At 44.4% G+C, this 23,376-nt stretch overlaps 3 protein-coding genes across 7 annotated transcripts; 2 read left to right on the top strand and 1 right to left on the bottom strand.

Annotated features, from left to right (window-relative positions):
- The first annotated feature begins 823 nt into the window (after positions 1 to 823).
- Positions 824 to 10,937, top strand: LOC6615711. Of its 2 annotated transcripts, XM_032716055.1 has the most exons (5): positions 824 to 1,089; positions 6,467 to 6,702; positions 9,915 to 10,046; positions 10,215 to 10,535; positions 10,589 to 10,937. In XM_032716055.1, exons 2-5 carry the CDS (start codon positions 6,643 to 6,645, stop codon positions 10,766 to 10,768), a joined length of 693 nt encoding a protein of 230 aa, XP_032571946.1. In that variant the 5' UTR covers positions 824 to 1,089; positions 6,467 to 6,642; the 3' UTR covers positions 10,769 to 10,937. The 2 variants fall into 2 exon arrangements, with proteins under 2 accessions (XP_032571946.1, XP_032571948.1); XM_032716057.1 differs by lacking the exon at positions 6,467 to 6,702.
- Positions 10,938 to 12,741: 1,804 nt separating this feature from the next.
- On the top strand, positions 12,742 to 19,950 carry LOC6615709 (PE-PGRS family protein PE_PGRS26). Of its 4 annotated transcripts, XM_002040044.2 has the most exons (7): positions 12,742 to 12,953; positions 13,133 to 13,201; positions 17,336 to 17,504; positions 17,568 to 17,836; positions 18,522 to 18,767; positions 19,133 to 19,252; positions 19,540 to 19,950. In XM_002040044.2, exons 2-7 carry the CDS (start codon positions 13,142 to 13,144, stop codon positions 19,663 to 19,665), a joined length of 990 nt encoding a protein of 329 aa, XP_002040080.1. In that variant the 5' UTR covers positions 12,742 to 12,953; positions 13,133 to 13,141; the 3' UTR covers positions 19,666 to 19,950. The 4 variants fall into 4 exon arrangements, with proteins under 4 accessions (XP_002040080.1, XP_032572903.1, XP_032572904.1 ...); XM_032717011.1 differs by lacking the exon at positions 18,522 to 18,767 and having other exon boundaries at positions 12,745 to 12,953; XM_032717012.1 differs by lacking the exons at positions 18,522 to 18,767; positions 19,133 to 19,252 and having other exon boundaries at positions 12,743 to 12,953.
- On the bottom strand, positions 15,139 to 16,414 carry LOC6615710. The gene is made up of 2 exons (XM_002040045.2): positions 16,075 to 16,414; positions 15,139 to 16,011 (listed from the first exon to the last, which is right to left on the bottom strand). The coding sequence occupies exons 1-2, from the start codon at positions 16,303 to 16,305 to the stop codon at positions 15,826 to 15,828; spliced, it is 417 nt and encodes a 138-aa protein (XP_002040081.2). The 5' UTR covers positions 16,306 to 16,414; the 3' UTR covers positions 15,139 to 15,825.
- Positions 19,951 to 23,376: the final 3,426 nt, after the last annotated feature.

Raw genomic sequence — 23,376 nt, 5'->3', positions numbered from 1 at the left:
CCACCAGAGCAAGCAAAACGTATAGAAACAAAACCACAAGCTGATTGGTGGATACCCTAGGATTGGCTAACTTGTCGATCAAGTCCGAAGTTTGAGAAGTTGTGTGCGATTAATATAGTGCCAGCATTAAGTAGGATACTAGTTTTGTATATTTTGCCAACATCATTCATCATTTCTCAAAGATTTTCTGAGTTTTAGTATAGAAATAACTGAAAGCTTCACAATCTATAGAATATACTTTGTGTAGAGTATCAGCGAGTCGGTAAAAGATTTTCCCAGTGTATCTACACTGTGCAGTCGACTTGCGAAAGGGTTTGATATGCGCACGCGCAGCTCGCACGAAGAACAGCTGAGCTACGTGCTCGGCTACTTAGCCACCCAGTAAGCAGCGCCCCCCGTTCCAGCTCGAGCTCCACTTGCTCCATCCCCACCTCCCCGAACAGCATACCCACATACCTCCACCCTTCCGAGAGCCCAGAGCAAACACGTTAGGCGCCAACGAAGCCGAGAAACTCGCCTGGCAACCCTCTCGCCGCTCGCCGCTCCCCGCTCGCAGTTAGCCGCTCGCAGCTCAGTCTGCTGGAAGTCCGCTCGCCGAAATCCGAAGAAACAGAAAACGAAAATAAAATATTGGGTATAATAAGAAGAAAACAAAACGTGAGACGCTTCGTTGCCGGCTTGATTTGGCCTGGCCAGCGCTCGAGAGCCAGGCTTGTATATTGTGGCTCGGAACTGAGATCTGGGGCTCTGGGGTCGTGGGGTGTGGAGTAGGGGGTCTCTAGTGGCGGGTAAGAGTCTCTTAAGTACTCAGCTCAGTTCAGTTGCGAATTCCATACAACACGAGTCGGTTGCCTCCGAGCGGTCGGCGTTCTACTGTCGAGCACTCGAAAACTTCACTTCGATTCCGCAACAGAATTGGCCAAAAAAATAAACTAAATAAATAAAAGCAAAAGTAGCCAGAGAAAAGAAGTTTCGCGATTAGGCGGAAATTAGTCGAGCAAATAGTCATTCAAGTGCGAGTGAAAATCGCGAGTGTATCAATTCGATTGAGTGGCCAAAATGATTGAGCGGCGCAGTCAGCTGGATAAGGTAAAGCCCACTTGCCACACGGAGTTCTGGTCGAAATTCTATTAACTTAAATGGTTTGCGGTCTATTTAATGTTGGCCAAGTCGCAAGAACTTCTCCCTTTTGCCTAGCTCTACTTACGCACCTTTTTTCCATCGAAATTCGGTTATTGTCTGTGCTTGCACAAATAATGGCAAACTTTAGGCAAAACCTGTGAGTTTTTTTGCGAATCTGCTAGTTGCAAAACTTAATAAATTCCTAAAAAAAAATTTGTAAGCAAAGGCAGGTACAAGTTCTTAAAGTAAATACTACTTTGGTAAACCAACTTTGGTGCTAAAAACTTTATGGAATGTTTGGGGAAAAGTGGAAAATTAATTTTAATTTAATTCTTAAACTAAAACTCAGCACTTCAATGTTGATATGTATAACCAAATCATTTGTAAACAAAGCATTTGTTTAGTGGGCTAAGAACAATGTGTTCCTGCTAAACAAATATTTGAATATATGCTAAGCAATTAGATTCAGCTAATTTGTATAATTTATTAAATTATAATTCAATTAGAAGCTGGACAAGAGCTCGTGTGCTATATAATATATGCCATCAGGTTTCTGTGACTCTATTAATTGGTTCCCTAAACACTTGGATTATATCATGTGGCAGCAGAGTATCCAAATTCCAAAGAACTGTTTGATATATAGTCCCAACGATACAAGACACAGAACATATTTATTTTCCTGATTGCGATCATCGCAGAGGGTTTAAGTGGATTCACAGAGTGGTCGGACCTCCGATTCAGGTTTTATTCTGGGCCCAGCAAATCAGCCATGTGCGAGTTTTCCTTTCAGGTTCTAAGCATCTCGCAGATCGCGCGATCCGAGTAGCTGTATCTGTATCTGAATCTGCGTCCGCGTAGCTGAATATTCGCAAAAGCGAGTGAAGTGAGTCGCGGGTATTCACACACTTGGCAGTGAGTCAGCCGTGGCCCAGCTCATTTGCATTTGTTTGGAGTTTAGAACTTTTGCTTTTTTTTGGCCGCCAGTCGGAGTCGGAATGTTTGGGCTTCTAATTAATTATGTGCGTGTCGAATTACGTAAGATCTTCCGTCTGCGAAACGAAAGTAAGCGCTCAGCTGTCTAATTTATGCGGATTCCCATCGATCGTTTCGCTTACAAAGTATCCAAAAGTATTTAAAGCACCGCGCGTCACCGCGATCCTCAGTATCTCAGTATGCAGCGAAATGGCTAAGTATTTTTGGCCAACTGAACGATATTATGCTATATATAGATATATGTATGTACAACTTCAGTGTATCTGCGTCACTGCGCACGCCCAGCTGCATTTATATGGATCTTTAAGTCGGTTCTGAATGAATCGATATTAGTTCTACATTCTTGACCGTGATCCGTGTCACGTAGACTTCGCCACCCAGCCACATGTGTACTTAATCTATGGGTGAGTTCTTTGGGAACCCCATATCTTGGTTTCTAAGAAAAACGCAGAGAAGACAAAGTTATATTATTAATGAGGCTCAAAAAACCAAATGAGCAATTGTCTAATTTCAGTTTTAAGACGTACTAATGACTTCGCTTCCCAGCGGTTTTCAAATTTGAAAAAAAAAAGATACTAAGCTTGTAGAATGGAGGTTGATTAGAAATTCTTCTAACTTTTAAAGGTAAAATGAAGTATTGCTGTTTTAAAAATAGCTTTAAAGCCATAAGAATAAAGCAATAATTTGATAATTTCAATTTTAAATTAAAATGAAGTTATTTTTGAGCGCAAATTGTGCTTGCTAATTTTCATAATGACACTAAATAATAATTTATAGAAGCCAAGGGGTCAACACACGTAGGCTTATTAAAATTATACGCCGAATTTAAATTAAGAAACGCATTCGCCTATATATATACATATCTCAAATGACGTCAAAGTGCACTCCTTTGGTATATTTAGTAAAATGTCAAGTGTGAATGTATTTAAAATGAATGCAATGAAATTACTTAAATTATTTTAGGTTCCCAAAAGTATCCATTTCATATTTCTATTAAAACACATAGTGACCATAGTGACTAAGGAGTAATTGAAATAAACAATCAATATCGCCTTTTCGCAGGCAATCGAAACAAAGCGAATTAATTAAACCGATTTTCGTGTCGAGTGTGTGCGATACTCCTGCGGGTTTATTCAATTGCGATGCGAAGGTGGGCGCTTTTGGCTTTAATTAGCCGCCTGATTAACGATAGCTCGAATAGCTGGATGGTGCCGCCCCCTTGCCATTCGTTAAGCCCTCTTTAATTGCAGCTAAACTCTGCGAATGAACCTTGTTCATTTCTCCAGAGCACTTGGCGTATGATCTCAATTACGGGTTAGCTAACCGCCGCCACTCGAAACAATAACAAACTTGGCCCGTAATTAAATCAAATCCGCCAAGAAGGAGAGGAAAACGTTAGCATGCCAAATAGTACATTGCTGTATGTATGTACATACATATAGTATATACAAACGTACAGGTGCGAACATAAACAACAACAACGGCAGGGCAGTCAAACAACAAACGCCGAAGCCGCTAAGCAAATAATCAAACTGGAAAGCGAAAATATGTGGTTACTGCTATGAGTATCTCTAGTAACGTTTATCTGCACGTGTTCGCTTTTTATTTTATTCTTTACTATTCGTTTTTTCTTTGTTTTGTTGCTGGGCAGGGTGGGGCGCACGGAAGGGCGAGAAGAAGAAACGCTAAAAATATCAACCGATTTTTTCCGCCAAAAGGTCACGTACAAAAACAATATCGAAACCCACGCCAAAAAAAAAGCAAAAAGACGCGATCCAAACAAACAGAAAGAAAGAGCAAGAAAAAGAAAGAGAAAAACGCGAAATGAAATTAAAGCAAAATCCGGCAATCGAGCTTACAGAACGGTAGTGCTTTTTATGCGCGTGTGTGAGTGTCCGCTCGCCCTTTCGCTCGCTCTTTCGCCATGCCGATTATCATCGGATTGTACTGTTACTCCGCGACCCTGAGCAATGTCAGCCAGGGGCTCGCAGAAAGGGGGCCCTCTTATGAACTAAGATCTCAATCCTACAGCGTACATAATATTTTTGTTTTCAGTTATTGTTTGAAATCTTTTTGAACCACATTTAACCTCTTGCTTTTGTGAACATACCACTCAATTAATTAAATTAATTCATTAACCAAACCCCCTTTCGATAATCCTCTTTTGAAAGCCCCTGCTGCTAACAGTTGACACCCATTTTAAAGTCCAGCTTACATTTGAAACACATACACAAGTGTTGCCAGCCATAAAAAGAGGTGCAAGAATCGTTGAGCGCCAAATTTGATTGTTGCTTTGTTGTGTTCTTGTTGCCGAGCATCGTTGTTTGGCTATTCAAATTTTATGCATTGTCAGCGGACAACAACAAATGGCACTTCAAAATATATGAGGGGTGTGGGGGAGGGGGTGGCTTGGCCAACAGCCGGCTGGTCCGGCTATTTGGTTTTCTAGTTCAAGTTGAGGGTCAATAGCTGCTCCGGGCCTGCATTTGGGCCCGGCTTTATGTGTTTGTTTGCAATTTGTAAAATTGGCAGACAAATATTGATTGGCCGTCTGCTTATCATCGACTGTGCGAAAATCTCGCAGTTGCCCCACCTCACATGTTTGTATTTATTTAGCCAGTGCAAACTGTACAAGGAGCTAGAGGTGAGGCGTTCCTAAGGGCGCAGCCGGTTCAGCATGATTCACTCCCAGGTTCAATGCATCATCGTCGAGATAGCTACACAGAGAGAAATTCAAAGGTGGTAACTATTAGTTTCTTAGAGTAATTTTAAAGCGATTAATTTTAGTATGCCACATTTTTGTGGCACGATTATCTTTCTATAATCTTATCTATCTCGATAATCTCATCTATCTTGATAATCTTATCTATCTCGATAATACTCCTCCAATGATATGTTTTTGTACAATTTTAGTGCATTTTCTGCCAGTGCAGCGACTTAATTCAGTTTTGCAAAGAGGAGGCAAGGTTACGTCCACAAAGGGGGCACTTGAAAACGGCATACGGAATGGGAAATAAATTAAACAAGCTGGAAAGTGGGGGCTACACGTGACTTGCTGTGCTGTGCGGCAGACTAGTAATTTATGCACAAGTAGAGCAACAAACAATTATTCGGATGACTGATACACAGTGATTCCATGGGCCAAAGGTCCTACCGCCCTTTGCCAGGCGTTATTAATTGGCCAATTGAAATTATCGCTGAGCAAGTGATTTGTCTGCCGTCAAATTTATTTGTATTGGGGTAGATCAGGGCATAATCGAAACAGGTTTAGTCCGTCCAAGAAACGAGCAATCGCCGCAAGATCTCCGTCGTGAGCGAAAAGCTAGCTGATGGAGACGAATAGGGCTGTAAGTTAATTTTTCTGTTAGCTAAGTGATTGATTGCGCTGAAGTAAATATTATTTATTGTTTAAGCCGCTAGCCGCAGCACACAAATTATACGTATTGATGCAGATATTCAAGATGAAGTTTCAGATGAGTTCAAGGCGGTTCCGGTGATATCCCAGGTGCAGTCTCGTTGTGCACCCAACTCCTCGCCGGCTCAAAGCCATATAACTTTGATGGCCGAAATGGTGGAGCAACGAAACCTGGTCTGTGCGATCGAAACTCGGTCAGACAGTTGAGGTGAGCCACTTGCCGTGATGCGGTGGCTTCGCTGATCCGCATCCATTGACATCTGGGGATGGGGTATTCATAGGTGGCTACAGGTTCACTGAACTGCAGTAGCCTACTGCTTGGCATTGGGTGCGAGCGAGAGGGCGAGGCGGCGCTGGGCGTGAGTGCGAAGAGTGCGGCGAATATGTGGGTCAGGCCGACAATTACACTGAAAGTAGGCGGTCCACTTTTCCTCGAACCCGTTTACAGTTACCAGCGTCAGATGCTGAGAAAGCTGCGCACAGAAAGAAATTGACAACTCTCTTTGGCTCTCTTTCTGCGATTTGCACAGTCTCACATTGTCAGAATAGCAGTAATGTTAAACTCTCTTTGACTCCAGTGAAATTAAATTCGTCTGCCTCTCACCTTAGCAATTTGATCTGACCATCAACGATGTTTGACAAGAAACAAGTTATTTGTTTTGTTATTTCTAATTAATATAAGCCATTCAGACCACTGTGCAGAAAAGAGCACAGTGAAATGTCTTCCTGCTCTCTCCTTTCTCTTTTGCATCAGCTAACATTCACATTGCAATTTTGCTGATATTGTAACAGCACGCGAGATCTCTTACGCTGTTACATGAACCGCGGGAAAGCAGAGAGTGAAAGAAGTGTACTATCTCCCTCGCGCCTCCATTGGAGTCGCATGCACATGCAACCTGTCCAGCTCGCACTCAAGTGCAAACTTTTACATTGCAGTGCTGGAGAGCAGATGTGCTGTATGGCTCTCTTCTTGTAACGGAGGAGCGCGGGCTATAAAAGCGGCGCATGCGCTGCGCGTTTTCCCCAGTCGCGCAGCTGCACTCGAAAAGAACACTTCGTCCGGTGATAAGTTCTGCCTTAAAAGGGAAAACCGACTCGAAATCACTGCCAAAATGACGATGCGAACCACAATGACGACGACGCCGCAGCGCGGCCTCTACATCACAAACGAGGTGAGTTCCTGCTTCGCCAAAAAATAAGCCAAAGTCAGCAGAACAGATGGAACGCGCCGGCACAAAATACATAGTTTGCGGAGTCTGCCGCGGGCACTTTTGATTCCCATTGTGAGTCTACTTTTGATTCTGACTCTGATGCTGCTGCTGATTCTGATGCTGATTCTGATGAGTGGCACTCCGAAACTGGCTGCTAATTAGTGCTGGCTCATTAAAAGCGAGCCCAGGCCAAAACAAGCGAAACTGTTGCTCGGCACTCGAGACCGCTCTTCAGAAAAGCGGGAAAGCCAAAAGCCAGCAGCCAGAAACCAGAAACCAGGGAACCGGAGAACACCAGCAAAAAGTCGAGCAAACAAATCTGGATCTGAATGCCCGGCTGCCCGGCGTAATTGCGAAACAAAAGCCCCATTTACGCCAGGTCAGATTTCCCGCTCCGGAGCGGGAATATCCAAATTAATAATCAATAAAAACAATTAGCGTGCTGAATGCTTTGGGGGAAAACTCGTTCCTGTTGTCGGTTAAGGGCTTGCAGCGCCGAGAATCAGGCGCAATATTGGATTTGAAATGATTAGAATAAATTAGTATTCATTTTGGCGGGCAAACAGCTGGCGGCCGTAAGCTTAAAGAAAGCAACAGTAAAACGCAAACAACAAATATCCAGATTCGTTGAGCCGCCCCGCGGGCAACACGAATGAGAAACAGAGGCTGAAACAAAATCAAATGCAAATTATAAAGAAATAATAATAATAATGTGGCTAATTATGAGTGAAATTTCAGGAAATCAAATAAATGAAAGAAGAACGAAACGAAAAAAACCGGTCAGTGGCAGTGGAGCGGAAAACAAAGTGGAAAACGTAAAAGAGTTCGAAAGGAATAAAAACTCAAATTCAATTATTCAATTTGATGGGGTTTGGTTCTTTAATCCGTAAGGATTAAACATCATCATAAGTCAAGAAATGATTAAATAATAGACTCAGCCTAGAGAAACCCCTTTAACCACTGCATATGGTGGCCAATTAGGAAACGCTTCCAGCTCCTTGCGGCATTCAATACAAATCACTCAGGTGGCCGAGCGAGCGATCTGCTGCGGTTACCTCATTAGCAAAGTTAAATGAGATGGTGTAATGCCCTCGCCCACTAATATGCAACCGAAACTATAATTAAGCTCGAGCGGCGATGAGGAAGACGCCAGTTGCCACCTGCCACCTGCCCCACCCCCATGGGCTGCAGCCCACTTTGTTGGCAAAGTAATTAACGCTTATTGGCTGCGGACAAACAAGAAGTTCGTGGACTGCCGCCCAATGAACACTCTGCTTATTTTCGTAAATTCAATCTTCTTTTCGAACATATGCATATGTGTGTCCTGCCATGCGGCCACGCCCCCGCTAAATGTGCGCCTTTGTTTGTTTGCCGCGCGCTTAGACTTCTGTTTGCTCGCCCAATATTTGCCCGACAATTTTTGAGTAAGAATAACAAAAAGATTTTGCGCGCCCAAGTCAACAGAAATTCGGTGGCGCAGTGAGTCGCAAAAGACCCACAGATTTGTGTGCGGCGATGCTGGGCTATCGATGGCAACAATTACGAGACATCTGCTCGTCGACATATCACGCATACGCCTCGTATCTCGCATGCAAACGGAAACGTTTCGGCGGGCAAATGATTTTCTTTTTTTATTTTGACCAAGTCTGCAGAGCTGGCTGACCGTAATTCAACTTGGCCAGCTGCAAACAGATTCAATTTGCATTGCGAAATGTAAGTGCATTGGCCAGAATAAAATCGCATATTCAGGTCTGGTTTCGGAGAACTCTACCTACATCCTCGTTGTGTGTCCTTTATTTTCTGGATTTTGTTCGGCTCTTGTCATGCAAATGGAAGCACATTCTAACGCACAATTCACTAAGTGAGTGGGTGTATTCGTTGACTGGAATGAATCAAGAAAAGGACACAGCTCGAGTCCTTGGCCTGTAATCTATTTTAGCTGGGAATAGTTTTTACGTTATTTTAATTGCACGTACGTGCCACAATTTTCGTTTTGTAAGCCTATCCCTATTTGCATTTTAAATGGTCACAAAAATGTGATAATTGTATGGAATATGTAAGCAATTTTCAATACATTTTCCCCGCACTTTCGGCATAAATTTGTAAGCATTTAAAGAGTAAATAAATATATGTATAACAAATATCGGTCCCAATTGATATGCGCATGATTATGCCAATGGAATGAAATATTCTTTTTTTGCCCACAAAAATAGAAACTCTATTTTTTGTCTTGTTCGAGTCCAGCGAACACGAAAGCCCTTGTTATCGCAGCACTATTGATGTGTTCAAGTACAAAGCCAACAGAATCTTTTGGCCAGCAAGGGTCACGGCTGAGATTTGTTTAATTGTTTGTTTAATTAGGCGGCTGCATTTGTGTCAGGGCTGCGGCAGAATCTCTGTTTCGCTTAAATGCCATTCGAGCAACAATTAGACAACAGCAATTGCAGGGTTAACTGCTCAGCCCCCTCGCAACTCTGAGCCAAGTCATGGAGTGTCATGGCCCGGTGGACTTGCTTTTGACCTGCTCTGCACTGGCTGCCTTTATGTTGCCATTTTTGATTGCTGTTTTACGAATTACTGTCGAGCCAGACAACTCGAAAGCAAACACAACCCAGACACAGCCATTGATGGATGTGCTTGCCTCTATTTTCGTAACTAAATGCGGGCCCGCAGTTCGCTGAGTTTGGATTTGGTTTTTGATTTGGATTTAACCTTTCGCCTTGGACGGACGAACGGCTTTCGAAATGCTCGGGGCGGGAAAATTCACTCACTGCCAAGTGGAAAAACTCGACGCATCCACCTAAAAGCGCAAACTGGTTGCCTGGCCTTGGTCTAATCCACATCTCAGAACCTCCAGCCAGCTAGCCAGCTAGATAGCCAGCCAGTAAGCAACAGGCAGCAGATTCTGTCTCCGATCTCGACTGCGGTTTCCAAACTTGATACTCGACTGCCATGGCTGCTGGCCAGAATGAAAATCTAGCCGCTGCATATTCGTGCAACTTGACTTTGCAATCACAACGTTTTCGTCCGCGGCGCACCAAACAAGTGCCGTTCAAGTGCGGATTGCCAAGATCAATGTGTCGCCAGCATGAGTTTCAACAATAATGTGGGCTGTAGCGGAGATGACTCAGCTAGATATCCTTAAGTAACCTTTACCACGCCTCTTCTTCCAGATAATCATCACTGCCATGGACCGCTTCGTCTGGTTCGTCCTACTCGTGGTCATGTCCCACCTGGTCACCGAATTCACCCGCGTCTCTGGATATGCGCGTGGCCAGCGCCACGAGCTGGTGCTGCTGAACGATGTAAGTAACGAAACCTGATCTCAAGCTATTAAGCTGGTAAATACTCATCCAAAAATGTGTGCAGATTCACAAAAAAGACTTCAAAATACACTGATATTTGCATTAAAGCCACATTTTGTTGGTAAAAGTGAAAAAGTATTTTTATCAATGTTCTTTTCTTCCTTGCAGACGCTGCTGCAGCCCATGCCCGTCCAGAACATGGTGCTCTACCCCAGCCAGGAGTACGGCCAGTACCAGCAGCGACCCTCCTCCTCCGCCTCCGCCTCCTCCTCCATGGGAGCCATGAGCAGCCTGCAGCAGAACGCGGCCTTCCTGCTCAGCAGCTTGGCGGCGGGAGTGAGCCCGGCAAATGGAGCAGTTGCACCCGGAGCAGCGGTGCCCGGCAGCAACGCGGCCATTCTGGCCCTCGGCGATAGCCAACCGGCTCACACGGCCGAGAGCACGTACCCCATGTTCAGCCTGCGTCCGCTGATCGACAGCATTTTCGAGGTGAGTTCACTTGCTGTCCACGCATCACCATCGCTCATCCGCATCCTTTGCAGATTCCGATTTCGACGCTGCGTGCTGTCAACAACCTGGTGGGTCGCCTGACCGGCGGGTATCGCCAGGCGGAAATGGCGCAAAAATCCGTGGCAGCTGGAACGGCGCTGCCGCCCGGCAGGCAAAACCCCACGCTGAGTGCCCATCCCAGTGGGCAACGGATGCGCGAGGAGATGGCGTAATCTTGGGCCGCCTGTTTAGCTAGTAGTTGTGCGTGAATGTTGTAGTTTCTGTCAGTGTATGTTTCGAGTGTGTTTTTCGTGTGCATTTTGACCTTTGTGATATATGTGACTTTGCTGTAAGCCTAGACTAAGGATATTTATGTCCAGCCACAAGAAAATTCCAAAAAAATATTAGAATGTAGAATAAATGTTATGTGTAAAAACAAAATGATATAAAAGAGCTTGTAGTTTTTTGTAGTATGTAAATAGAGGAATTTAATAACAGAAGCTATTTGTTTTGAACAATACAATCATCGCCATAACAGCAGGGAATTGTTTACAAACCAAAATGAATTGAATACAGCCCAAGGGCGCTCTATAAATCCTACCTTGGTTAGGATTTTTTGCCGCCGTGTAGCGCGAAAAGCTTGCATACTTTCAGGCTGCGCAGCGAAATGTTTAATCTCTTCACGTGAGATTTGCATACGTCGATGAATAAGTGATATCAGTTGTTTCATCGATGCAAACATTGCCCGGCTGAATGGCACTCAATTAAAAAATTGCTTTTTTCGGGATTTGGCAAATATTATGACCGCTGGCGAGTCAATAAACGCATATCAGCTCTTCCCAATCGATTGAGCATTATGAAAAGGTTATCAAAGAGGAGCAGTGGCACTTCCTGGAATGGAATTCTTCCCACCTACGTTGCTGCCGCAAATTAATTGATTTGTTTTCAATGAAATTTCAACTAGGCAAAAAAAGCTCGTAATTAATGTGGAAAAAGCAGCTGATGAAAAGAACATCGAGTGATTTTTTGGCAACGACTAGCTGCCATTTGCCAAAGTAGAAGTAATCATGCGTGATGGCGATGAAGGGACAAGGGACCAGGCAGCACATCCAATCGGCATTGAATTGAATTTAATTAAATTATATTTCTTCTGCTCGGACCCTTTTCGCTGGCATTTGATTTCGGCCATCGCATTCTAAATCATCCAGCACGTGCGCCTCGGATTTGGCCAAAAGTGGCAGCCAGTCTCATTAAACGGGCGGCTCTGTTTGTCATTTGAATACCTAATGAAGAAATCGCTGGGACAAAGAACTGGAAATGGATGGACAGCGAGGCGAACTGGCGAAGAAACCCCAGAGCACAGAACACACATCCACAATGGAATCTTTGGCCAAAACCAAATGACCCACAACTCGGCTCTTATTAATTTGTCCAGCTGCAATTGGCAAATCCCATTTGCCTGCAGCTTCGTTGAGGCGTAAAGCGAAATAAAACAGAAGACCGATTTTATGGCCCGAATTCGGTCAATTGCACACCGCTTGAAAGGCAAACAAAAGGGGAGCGCAGGGGCGTGGCCGGCCCAAAACCGGTTGGCAAATATTGGCCAAATCGGATGCACTTTAATGCGGCCCATGAGTAATGCAGTAGTTTTCCAGCCGCCGATTGTTTTTTGCAACGCTTGCGTTAGGCATGGAAAATCGGAAGTTGATTTCGCTTTGATTAACTTCGAGGTTTAATTGATTGTGCGTGGCAGTGAACTTTATTTCACAATCGAATACTTGAGAAATTCTGCTCAGCCTTTGTGTATAAACCTCTTTTTACATTAGTATTCGCTTTCTAATTTATGATTTTTTGTAAGAATTTTGCCAACTCATTAGCTGCGTAAGATATAAAGATGAATAAATGTTCAAGATCACCACTCAGGAGTTGTGGTTGTTCTTCTTCGCTTCTGGTTCCCAATTCACAGCTCAGACAACTCAGTCATGTCTGAGTTGTTGCCAAATTCTCGCCGAGTTGTTAGGACAGGTGCTGGCCAAGTGCTAATGGGTCGTCGAAACAAAGTAACCGAAAATCTTGCATCATCATTGCAGCGTCCAGAGTTCCCTGAGTTGCAAAGATAATGGCATATACTATGCAGGGGAAGAGGCAGCAGCCAGAACCCTGTGCCCAGCTCCTATATAAATAGACCCAGCATACTTGATTGCGACACATTTCCAGTTTAGCCAGGCATTACAAGCACCAGAAATCTTCCATTCCCCGCGCCAGAATTCAAGTTTAAGCCCGGCTCAAGCCACTCGACCACTCAGTTCACAGCGGAATCGCGTCGCGACAACAACGAGCAGCTCAGACTCAAACTCAGATTCAGACTCGCGAAGTGAAGTAATTTAAAACAATAACAACGGAAAGCGTCTAGGAAAGGTACGGCATAAGCCGAGCTTTGTTAATTAATCAACTGAGTTGAGTTGGCATGTGAACGCCGCACAATTATGCTTGACCGCTCCCAGCTGAAGTGCGAGGAAGAATTCCCGGCGATGCGACTCGCATACAAATCGGAGTAGCGTAGAACTGATTCCGATTTCGGATTCTTTGTCTTCCAGGTGCGCAGTATGTTCGTCTTACTCGGAGCACTCTGTCTGCTGCAGACGGCTAGCTTGGTGCCGGCACAGGTGAGTCCCGAAATTAATTAGGCCTCTCGCCGCCCGACACCTGCCACATGCCACATGCCACCTGCCACCGAAACCAAAAGCGAACTGCAGCCCATTGTTGGCCAAGGTAATCAGCTGGCCGTCAGTCGGTTATCGGGTGACCAGGTTCCTGAATATGCAGCCCATTTACCAGTTTACTCACAAATATTCCATTACTCAGACTGTGAATACATTAACTTTATTAATAGTTCAATCGATGAATTGCACATTTCGCAGAGAAAGAAATAATGCAATCGTACTAGATGGTTTTCCATTACGAACTATTAGAAGATATGGCTATATTTTATGTTCGATTCTCTACTATTTATACATTCAGTAATTTCTCGAAACCAAACCATTTTCTGTGTTGACTATTGTCACAAGCTTGATTTGCGAAAGTGAAGCCCTGAAAATGTGATTTTCCCGCGGATTGGGTATGCCTGCCTCCCATTTTCCGGCTTTCAACGAGATTACTCGAAATGTGAGTCCGCATCAGAATCAGAATTCGAATCAGAATCGCTGTCCATCAGGGCCAGAGTGCGAAAATCAATGCGCGCGGATGATTTTGTTTTGCGGTCCGCTGTCGCAAATGGAAGGCAAAAGGTCAAAGTGCAACATTCGGTTTCGGCGCGAACTTTGCCACATTGCCTAAACCGTTGCACAATGTCCGTCGTCCGGCAATTAAGAATTTTTAGTGCGCGATTCCGCCTCTAATTGCGGGTCAAGGCGAAAACGCTCGCTGGGTTTTCTTAACTGCCTGGAATACCTGCAATTACACGGTGTACTCAACACCACTCGCTTATCATTAATATCGGGCTCACGAGTCGCGACCAACTAACTAAGCATCATTTTAATAACCACGTCTGCCGCCGCTGACCAAGTGCTTCCCGTTTTAGTGGCCACCTTGAACTTTGGCGGCCTGGGCTAACTAATATCAAAATAATTGCATTTTTCAGCACTCATTACTCATACGCAGTGTTGCACACGACGGCTGTTGAATAGCGTCGGTATTTCATGGTAATTAAAGGCTTAAGTCGGCAATATCATGTTCAATGGCTTCTATTTCATTAGTTTGTGAGCTGTAATCGAAAACATATAGGGTTCGTATTTAAGTGCCTGTGCTAAACTGACTTGATTTAGTTTTGTTAAAATTTTCAGTGTTTATTTCTCTGACCAATGGAATTTTCACACCTCGTGGCTGAAAATAATATTTCTTTCTTCTCTCGTTCTCTTTCGTTGAGATTTTTTTTTGGCCTAAAAGTTTATTTCTATTTGCGGCCCGAGCGCAAGAAGAATTTAGATTTTAATCAACGCATGCATGAAATTTGCATTTGCCAGCTAAGTGGAAAGTGGAAAACCCCAGAAAAAGTGTTGTTTATTTGCAGCGCGGGTCGTGGGAATCGAAATTAAGAGCACACGTAAAAAGTCCTGAGAAGGGTTTTTCCGCCAGCCGGCGAAGGATACAATGCGAGGCGGCCTTTCCCTGGAATTCATGCAAATTACTGGCCATTCCATTTCCAGTTCGCAGGCTCCGCGAAGAAATCCTTTCACTGGCTTCTTTATCTTTGTGCGGGTCATGAACCGAGCTTATGAATTTTGGCCAATCTTTAATCTACCAACCGCAGAACTCAATTACTGTCAACTTGAATTAGCCGAACACAATTGCGGTGCTTTACTGCCCATTGCGATTTTTATCCGAGTAATGGATGGTCTGCAAATAGAGATTTTAGAGTGTTTCACAAAATGATTTAAAAGCAAACAAAAGATCTGCATGCACACACACACATACGATTAATTTACATTTGTTGTTTACAGAACAATAAAACAAATCAATTATTGCGTTGATTTACCCACACACACATTCCACAACGCATTTCGCTCACAGTTGAAATTTCACAATTCATGTATTACAATTCGTGTTTTGTTTCGAGCGAAAGTTTATTATGACGTCCAACTTGTTTGACTTATTACATTTTAATTAAACAAATTCAAGCTCGTGCATCTAGCAGCAATGAAAAATTGACTTATTAAGGCTGAAATGCACTGAGTGGCAAAATAAAAGGCAAGAGATGCCCGCAGCTTATAGGTTTTCACATAGTTACAAACTTACTACATATTTCCATAAGATTATAAAAACCCGACAGCCTTTAAGCGACATCCGAACTTCACAACCCCTGGCAACTTTCAACTTCAAATGTTATTACGTTGTTCAGAGCGAATTACAAAGTTTTCAGTCCACAGAGCAGATAAAAACCTATCATTGCTATAGCAACCTATAGGATCTGAAGTAATAAATACAATCTGAAGATGTAAAGATATCATTGAATATAGAGATGGGCGTGGGAAGTTCAGTGTTGCAAATGTTTCATTTGTACTACAAATAGTGCTATGTATTAACTTACTCATATTTCACATAAAGGAATATTTGAAATTTGTTTACTTAAAATATATACTAATTCAAGCTAATATATGTGCTTGTTGTATCTCGAAGATACAACACTTTTTCCTATGTGCTCTTGGCTTGCACAGCTGAAAGCTCCGTACACTAATTGATATTTACAACAATGGGTCTGGGACTGTGTTCCCTCTACAAGATAGCAAACAGCCTACAGGTCCACTCCGTAGATGGACACCTCGAGATGAGCCGCCTGCTCCTCGGAGTCCCGAAGTCGCCGGCAGTGGAGGACTACAAACTGCTGGCCAATGCCGCCAGCCGTGAGCAGGGCCTCCGCTCCATCGGCGCCTAGATCCTCGACATGCACACCCGTAATCCGGTAGTTATCGCTGGCGTTCTGCCGGAGATTCCCAAGGAGATTAAGCAATTTGCCAGCCAAGTGGCTAGCTGTAAGTCTCACCTCCAGGCCGTAGGCCACATCTCGGCCGGGGGTCCCCGGCGGCAAGTAAACATCTTCGGTGTGCAGCACGCTGGCGTATTTGTTGACATGGCCCCAGGTGACCGAGGCGGCGTTGCCGAGCAGCACCTGCCCAGGTAGCAAACAGAGCAGCACCACCAGCCACACCAGCCGCATCGGAAACATCCCGAACATCGCTGGCAACCATTCCCCCTCCCACGGCCTTGTCAACATGGCGACATGTGTCCGCTCTCGTTGCTCCGCTCCTTTCGGACTCTCTTGATGATGATTCGCTGCTGTCTCTGGCTGGCCACCACCTCCGCCTTCTCCTCCAGTCGGCGTGTGAAACTCAAATGAGCTGCCGTCGGAGGTTAAATATTGTCGTTGTGTCTGCCTGGAAAAACTCTTATCGGCGGCAGGTGTGGAAGGCTCTCCCACTCACTCTCTCTCTTGGCCAGGGCCATTCACTAGTGTCACACATCTGGCACACTATCAAAAGCGGGGTATATCAGACTGCTAAACCAATACGTTAGCTACATGCCAACAAACTTGAATAGGACTAAAAATCACACATGATTTGTAGTTGTAGTTACACCTTGGTATTCATAGCTGATGATAACTTCACAATATGACTATAAATATTTGTATTAACTATTGTATATAAACTAGAGGTAGGGAGTTCATAGTTCCCCATAGCACTAAGTAAACTACGCAACACACATTTGTTTGCTACCTGTTAACTGTCACAATTATTGATAACTGCTATGGAGTCCGCTCGCTGTGCTCATTACTATTATCTAGCACTCGCTCAAGTTGTCGTTATCAGCGGATCGGTGTTTTGTAGCCGGGTGTAATGCCAGCTTATCTGTAGTTCTGTACAGCCTAGTTCTTGCTGCTCTGCGATGACGGGCAAACGAGCTGTGCAAATGTTTACCAAATATGTATCTGCGCTGCAGAACTTGCGACCTTCACCGATTTGAGCCGCTGAGAAATTCCGCCTAAATTGATTAACACAGATCAACACACGAAATGTTTGCAAACTCGGTTAAGCGGGCACAAAGGGTGTTTGTCCGCCTTTCCGGGCCGGCCAAAGTTGGGCCACAACTTGGCAACTATTAGTGAAAAGGCGGGGCGGACAAAACATCTTCGGCCGAAATGTGGCCGGAGGGCGAAACGCGAAGGTCGTGGGCAACTTTGAATAGCATTAAGTATACGCAACGTGGCCAGAAGTTTGTGCTAAAGCTCTCGCATTTTCACCCCGCAGCTGTTTACGCTGCGCGATGGCAAGGTGGGCGTGAACTTCGCTGGATATCACGCAGATGCGGGACTCGGCGGACTCCTCACGGGCAACTCTGCCCACGGCGGACTCAGCGCCTCGGCCGGAACTCCTTGGGGCTCCCGGGCAGCCGCCGGTCTGGGCGGCAATCTGGATGGTGGGTCTTGCTCCTAATTGATTCGATTTACATGCCAGATAACCCACTCCTCCTCCTCCGCAGGACGCGCAGCCGGCGTGGGCTACGCCGCCGCCCAGGCCAATCCCTCGGTGGGGGCCAGTGCGCTTCTGGGCGGCAGCGCCGGCGAGCACGGCTACATCGGAGCCGAGGCGCACAGTCCTGGTCGCACCCTGATCTCCTCCTCGCAGCACTCCGTCCAGCCGGCATATCCTGCTGATCCTGTGCCCGCCTCACCCACCTCCGGTCCCGTCGTCACCAGCCACATCCAGAAGGTCAAGCCGCCCAAGAAGTACTCGCTGATCCACCAAGATGTAAGTAGTTGAAAGGTTTAATAAATATTACTTTTTTATCAATACGGATTATAAAGAGTTACAATCTTTATTACTCATATCCATAACATTCCAAAACGTATCTTTCATAAAATCAGGACCGTGCCTAGTTGCTTTTGCCGAGCTAAATAAGTATATATTTTGTAAAATAATAGTTGGTTATGAGGGTAGTAAAGGTATATTATATACTAATTAAAATGAGATTTCAAGCTAGCTCTTGTTTTTGAATCCACCCATCAATATATCAGGAAAAGTAATGGTCGGTTCAGCCAGCTCTCGTTTCATTCCCTAGATAAGTTTAACAACAAGTTTAGAAGTATGGTTATCGAAATTTCAGCAAGATTTTTACAGCGCTTCCGAAAGTATTAAAAGTGTTTTGCTCGAAAGTTGTTTGCGCATCCCTTCGAGTTGAAAAGTGCTTAAAAGATTTCCCACAAAATTAAAGCTGCGTCATTTCGCTCGTAAGCCATGTTAGTGAAGTTAAAAGGGGGAATTCGGTGCTGAACGGCGTTTCAATTGCGAAATTCTTGGCTATAAATCGCCGACAAGTGTTTAACTAGGGCGTGCGGTTAAATATTGATCAACGCCCTCGTGTCGGCCAGCCAACAACATCAACAACAAGCAATCAATCCAATCCAACCAAATCCACCCGCCATTGATGTTTTAGCCGGACCGCAGCGAAATCATTGAAAATCATGTTAAAGCGGCCGCAGATGCCGATGCGGTGAATAACCACCAGCTTCCCCGTCCGCCGGCCACGCCCACCTCGCTGATAATTGTCAAGCGACCACGCGCACATGCAAAGCGACAACGACAGCGGCAACGTGTCGTATACGTGATGCAGCAGCAGCAGGAGGAGCAGCAAATTCCGGACGCGGAAGCCCAAAAGGACGCGCCGCAGTCGACCGTTGAGGTAAAACCAAATGCGGTGACATAGATACACAGACAAAGATACAGATACGGATACAGATACACGCACACACACAGGCGCACACAGGCACACACACTTTGGCACTCTTAAACGCAAACAAATTGTTTGGCTTTTTGGTGGAGCTGGATGCCGAAACTTTCGCTTTGTGGCACTAATTTTATTTGAAAACATTTGCGGACACTGCGGGCGATGGCGGCGGAGGGGTCAGCTGCTACCCAGCATTATTATTTCCGTGAAATATATTTTAATACAATTTTCATTTATCACCCCCCGTTCACCTGCTGCATGCGCTGTCCTCGTCCTTTGCATGCAATTCCCCCAACTCACGAACCTCCCTCCATTCGCAGGCGAGGAGCGAGGCCAAGGTGGTCCAGGCCCACAAGTACAAGTCCGTCCAGCGACCCCAGGCCGTGAACAATCGCTTCCTGGCACCACAGGCCCAAGGACCCGTGGGCCTGGCCCTCGATGTAAGTATGAAATCGCGAAGGATATACACAGGATGAGCCTGGTTTCGAGGTAGATTCAGCAGCACAAACAAGCTATCTTTAGTTGAAAGACGTGTTTAAGTATAAATCGGTAACTTAACTTATAATTAAAGCGGTTGAGTACTTTATAGTGTAGTTTTAAATATTCATTGTTCAGCTTTAAAAGCAGTTTAATGCGTTCTATATTATTACTTTAAAGAATTTGCTTAGAAAGCACGATTAAGAAGATTATTCCTTAAATGTCAATAATATTGTAACTCCCCCTTTAGATTCCCATTGGCATCCTGCGCTCCCTGCAGCAATCCTTGGGCGCCCTGGGCGGAGGAGCAGTTCCTCAGCAGCCAGCAGCTGCAGCTGCTGTTGCAGGTGCCCAGGCCAACGCCCACAACCACTAGAGATGTAATTTCCAGATTCGCCGACCTCTAATGCATCAGAGATACAGGAGGAACTAATAAAGTATCTGCACACTGGACAGAATAAATTCGATTGGGCAGAGACAAACAGTATGATTTGCCATTAGTCATTACCCAAAATCAACCTACGAGCTGAGAAAGCAAATAATTGCTGACAACAGTGAACGCACATATTCAAGGAATCTACCAATTCAATAAAAGTAAAATTGCACTATGACAAATTAAGTAAGGTGCCTCTAATAAATTCACTTACATTGCTAGTCTACACATAACTTGTTTGATTACCAATCAATATATGTTTTGTTTCACTTAGCTGGTGTGTACTGTATAACCCGCTCTAAACTGCTCTGAACTAATTGATTGTTTATACTCCCAACATTGAAGTACAAGATGAGTTCGCTTTTGGATTGTTTTACCTGGAAAATGTTAATTTCTTTCCTTGCTGAGGCCGAGCAATTCACTTCCGGCTTATCCGTCAATTATTAAGTTGGGCAGAGCACTCAACTCCTGGTTGTCTAGTGTTTACTTGGTGATTACCCGGCGAGAATGGAATTCAAATCTTTCCTGGTTGGTTGGTTGGCGATTAAAAGGGTCCTGCCTGGCGCCATTAAATCCAGTGCCGCAACATAATGCAGGCAAATGAATCGAAAAAGGGGAACCACCACATTTCGCAGGCAGGAACTGTGGAAATTCGCTGGAAAATCAAGCAGGACGAGGCACAGGACCCGCTGTTTATTTAGGAAATGTGCGAGTATGTGGAAGATCCAGACCCCAGACAAGATATGGCACACACACACACACACTAAGTGTGGGGCAGCAAAATATTTCACACTCTGCAACCGCAGGCACTCGGCTGCCCCAAATTTAGATGGCGTGTGGGGCACAAAGTGTGGGGCTCGCACCTAAACGAATGCAGGACACTATGTGTACTATACTAGTTTGCATTGTGTGAGTGTGCTTAAATACTCGCCGGGCTTTTATGCTCCTAACCCTCGAAAAGTCATGACTTTCAGGGCGGGCGGAGGATGTCGGTCACGGGGGTCAGTTTGTTTGGGCTACGGCCGGTGGTTTAGTTGCCGCTATTTAAATTTCTTAATTACTGCCCGGCCGAGAATTTATTGGCCGTTAGTCGCTGTACTAAGCTCTCAATGGGCCTCCTCCTTCGGCCCTCAGAATGTCCATCCGCTGGTCACATGAGTGTGCAACAAGCTCCTGGTGGAGTCGCCTGCATTTTGAGCTGTGTGAACAGGACACGTTAAATTAAATGAAAACAGGAGGAAACAAGCCATTGTTGCTGCTCATAAAACATGAAAGAGAATTTTTAATGTCTCGTCTTTTTCCGGATTAGGCAAAGCCTATTGGATGGACTTCAATGTTGGTTTGAAAAGCTGCTCCTCTAGCCAGAGCGCATTAAAGGCTAATCAGAAATTGTTTCAGTGGGCTTTTCAAAAAACTACAAATAATAATGTCCAAGTCCCAGGAATGACGCAACATCAAATAAGGTGGCACAAACATCATCAGGAGTAATTTTCTTAAAGTTTGTTGGACAGTTTTTAAAGCTTTACTTTACACTGCTAATTTGCCACAAGCAGCAAGCGTGAATAAATTCATTTTTTAGCTGGATCCACCTGAAAAGCGTATTTCCAATTAAACTCATGAATGAGCTGCCATACATCACTTTAATCATAAGTAATATCCTTGCCCACTTTGCAGGAGCGCCAGCAAGGATGCCACGCACATAACTTAAATTTCTTTAAAAGCCAAAATGGCCCCCCGGATATATGGCCTATAATGTTATGCATATAGACACACATAGTTGGTTTTTTATGTGTGGTGGCCCAAAATCAACAGGACGTTTTCTGCGATTTTCGCTGCTCTTTTTTTCCCAGGACCCCGAAGAAACGAAGCGGTGAAAAACCAAGAGCCCGGGGTCAAAGGCGTCCGAAATCGAGCTCGATTCGTGGGTCGCGGTTGCCTCATTAAATTTAACGCACGTGCCGCACAAATTATATTTACCCACACACACACCGACTGGCCGACGTACATTTAAACATTTTCCTAATTTAGAGTTCGGCACAAAGAACAGCTTTAGTGGAGAATTGAAAAGGTTCTTTTGGATTTTATTTTGTCTACAATTTACGTGGGCCACCAGAACGAATGAATAGGTGGCAGGTTAAATCATTCAACAAATGTGCTCGCCCACACACACACATATACACACAGACGTACTGGGAAACCACACACACTTGTGCTTATTAAGTTGCCTTCTTTTGAGCGCCCGAAGGTAGGCAACATAAAATTTGTGTAATTTGAAGACGAGACGAGGACCGCACTCCAAATTGAGCTGTGCGCTTTAAGTTGCAAGAGAATCGAATTTCCCAGCCATATGGGTTCATTGTTTATTTCGCCACTCTGCTTAATTAGAGAGAATCAATTTACCATTCATATGGTTGGATTTTGTTACCTCAACCAAAGACCATGTTTAATTGAGGTAAATGAATAGTTTTCAATTGAATAAAGATATGATACACAGTGGAATGCATTTACATTTGGCTTACTTTTCGGCCAAGGAAACACTGCTCGTCTTGTTTACAATTAGCTATTTCCGTAATCATCTTAAAAATAAACTTGGCTATTCGCATTAGGAGTAGATTGGAAGTTGAGAGCCGTGAGGAAATCGTTACCGGGACAACGGTGCGTATGCTATAAATATATATGCTATATATATATATATATACATATATATATAAATATATATATATATTTATATGCTATAAATATTCAGTGGCCCGGCTTACGCAGATCGAGTGCATAACTGCCAGAGCATAAATATTCATAAATCCAACAGGACCTTGTGCGCCAGCTCCAAAATGGAAGCAATGCCGAACTTCGAGTCGCTTTTGATTAAAGTTTCCCATAACCTAAGCGGCGAAACTGGCAAGCAAACGTGCCAGCCGAGTTCATACAAGTACATTGTACATGGCAGCCAAATATGCGCTGTCTGCATTATTAATGAGTTGACTCCATTTAATTGAAGCAATATGATTGCGGCCTTTGCGACAGCTGGCGAAGGGCGGTGGCTCCGCGGGCGTGTCCTGATCCGGACGGGCTGAACACCTGTCCTTGCTGGGCATATGCAAATTCGGCTTGCCACGTGCTCCGGGCACAGGAGCCTTCGCCTCCGCCTCCGCTTTCCACGGAAGTCGACACCGGGCTACAAATGTCAACATTCAGTTGTAAGCGCGAGTTATATCCTGTGGATGTATGTGGTCCCACCGCAAAATAATTAAACTTTCAGGCAGCGAAATGGGAATTTAAACTGCAGCGAATAAAGGAATTTCATTACATTAACATACTATTCGCTGAAAAGCTAAGTAAGTGTAGACTGTTTAAAAAACAAGTATATCAACTTTTTGAAATATAACTCTTACATAATTTAAATACTCTAAATTCCATTTACAAATCATTGGGTATGCAAGAAATTCTTCACCAATATACATATTTAACTTTCATAATACAGCTTTAAAACTTTTTTAGAGTGTAGCCTTCACTTGTAAGCACATCTGAGGGTATTACCCTCTTCGATATTCATCGCCCAAGGCACTTTAAATATTTTATGTTCAAACGTAAATAACCCAAACTAAAGGGTGTTCTGGGAACCTGTATTTCCTGAATGAGAGGTGGGGCTTAGCC

Source organism: Drosophila sechellia, chromosome 2R (assembly GCF_004382195.2).
Source record: "Drosophila sechellia strain sech25 chromosome 2R, ASM438219v1, whole genome shotgun sequence".
In the NCBI taxonomy this organism is placed as follows: Eukaryota; Metazoa; Arthropoda; class Insecta; order Diptera; family Drosophilidae; genus Drosophila; species Drosophila sechellia.
The sequence above is the reverse complement of the archived record's forward strand: the minus strand, read 5'-3'. Positions and strand labels throughout refer to the sequence as shown.

Bases quoted from the DNA above. Each gene is read 5' to 3' on its own strand.
- LOC6615709 (XM_002040044.2), top strand. From the start codon at position 13,142: ATGTTCGTCTTACTCGGAGCACTCTGTCTGCTGCAGACGGCTAGCTTG. The intron at 17,837-18,521 runs GTAAGTAGTTGA...TTGATGTTTTAG, and splicing joins ACTCGCTGATCCACCAAGAT to CCGGACCGCAGCGAAATCAT. The intron at 18,768-19,132 runs GTAAAACCAAAT...CTCCATTCGCAG, and splicing joins CGCCGCAGTCGACCGTTGAG to GCGAGGAGCGAGGCCAAGGT.
- LOC6615710 (XM_002040045.2), bottom strand. From the start codon at position 16,305: ATGTTGACAAGGCCGTGGGAGGGGGAATGGTTGCCAGCGATGTTCGGG. The intron at 16,012-16,074 runs GTGAGACTTACA...AATCTCCGGCAG, and splicing joins ATGTGGCCTACGGCCTGGAG to AACGCCAGCGATAACTACCG.
- LOC6615711 (XM_032716055.1), top strand. From the start codon at position 6,643: ATGACGATGCGAACCACAATGACGACGACGCCGCAGCGCGGCCTCTAC. The intron at 6,703-9,914 runs GTGAGTTCCTGC...CTCTTCTTCCAG, and splicing joins GCCTCTACATCACAAACGAG to ATAATCATCACTGCCATGGA. The intron at 10,047-10,214 runs GTAAGTAACGAA...TCTTCCTTGCAG, and splicing joins AGCTGGTGCTGCTGAACGAT to ACGCTGCTGCAGCCCATGCC.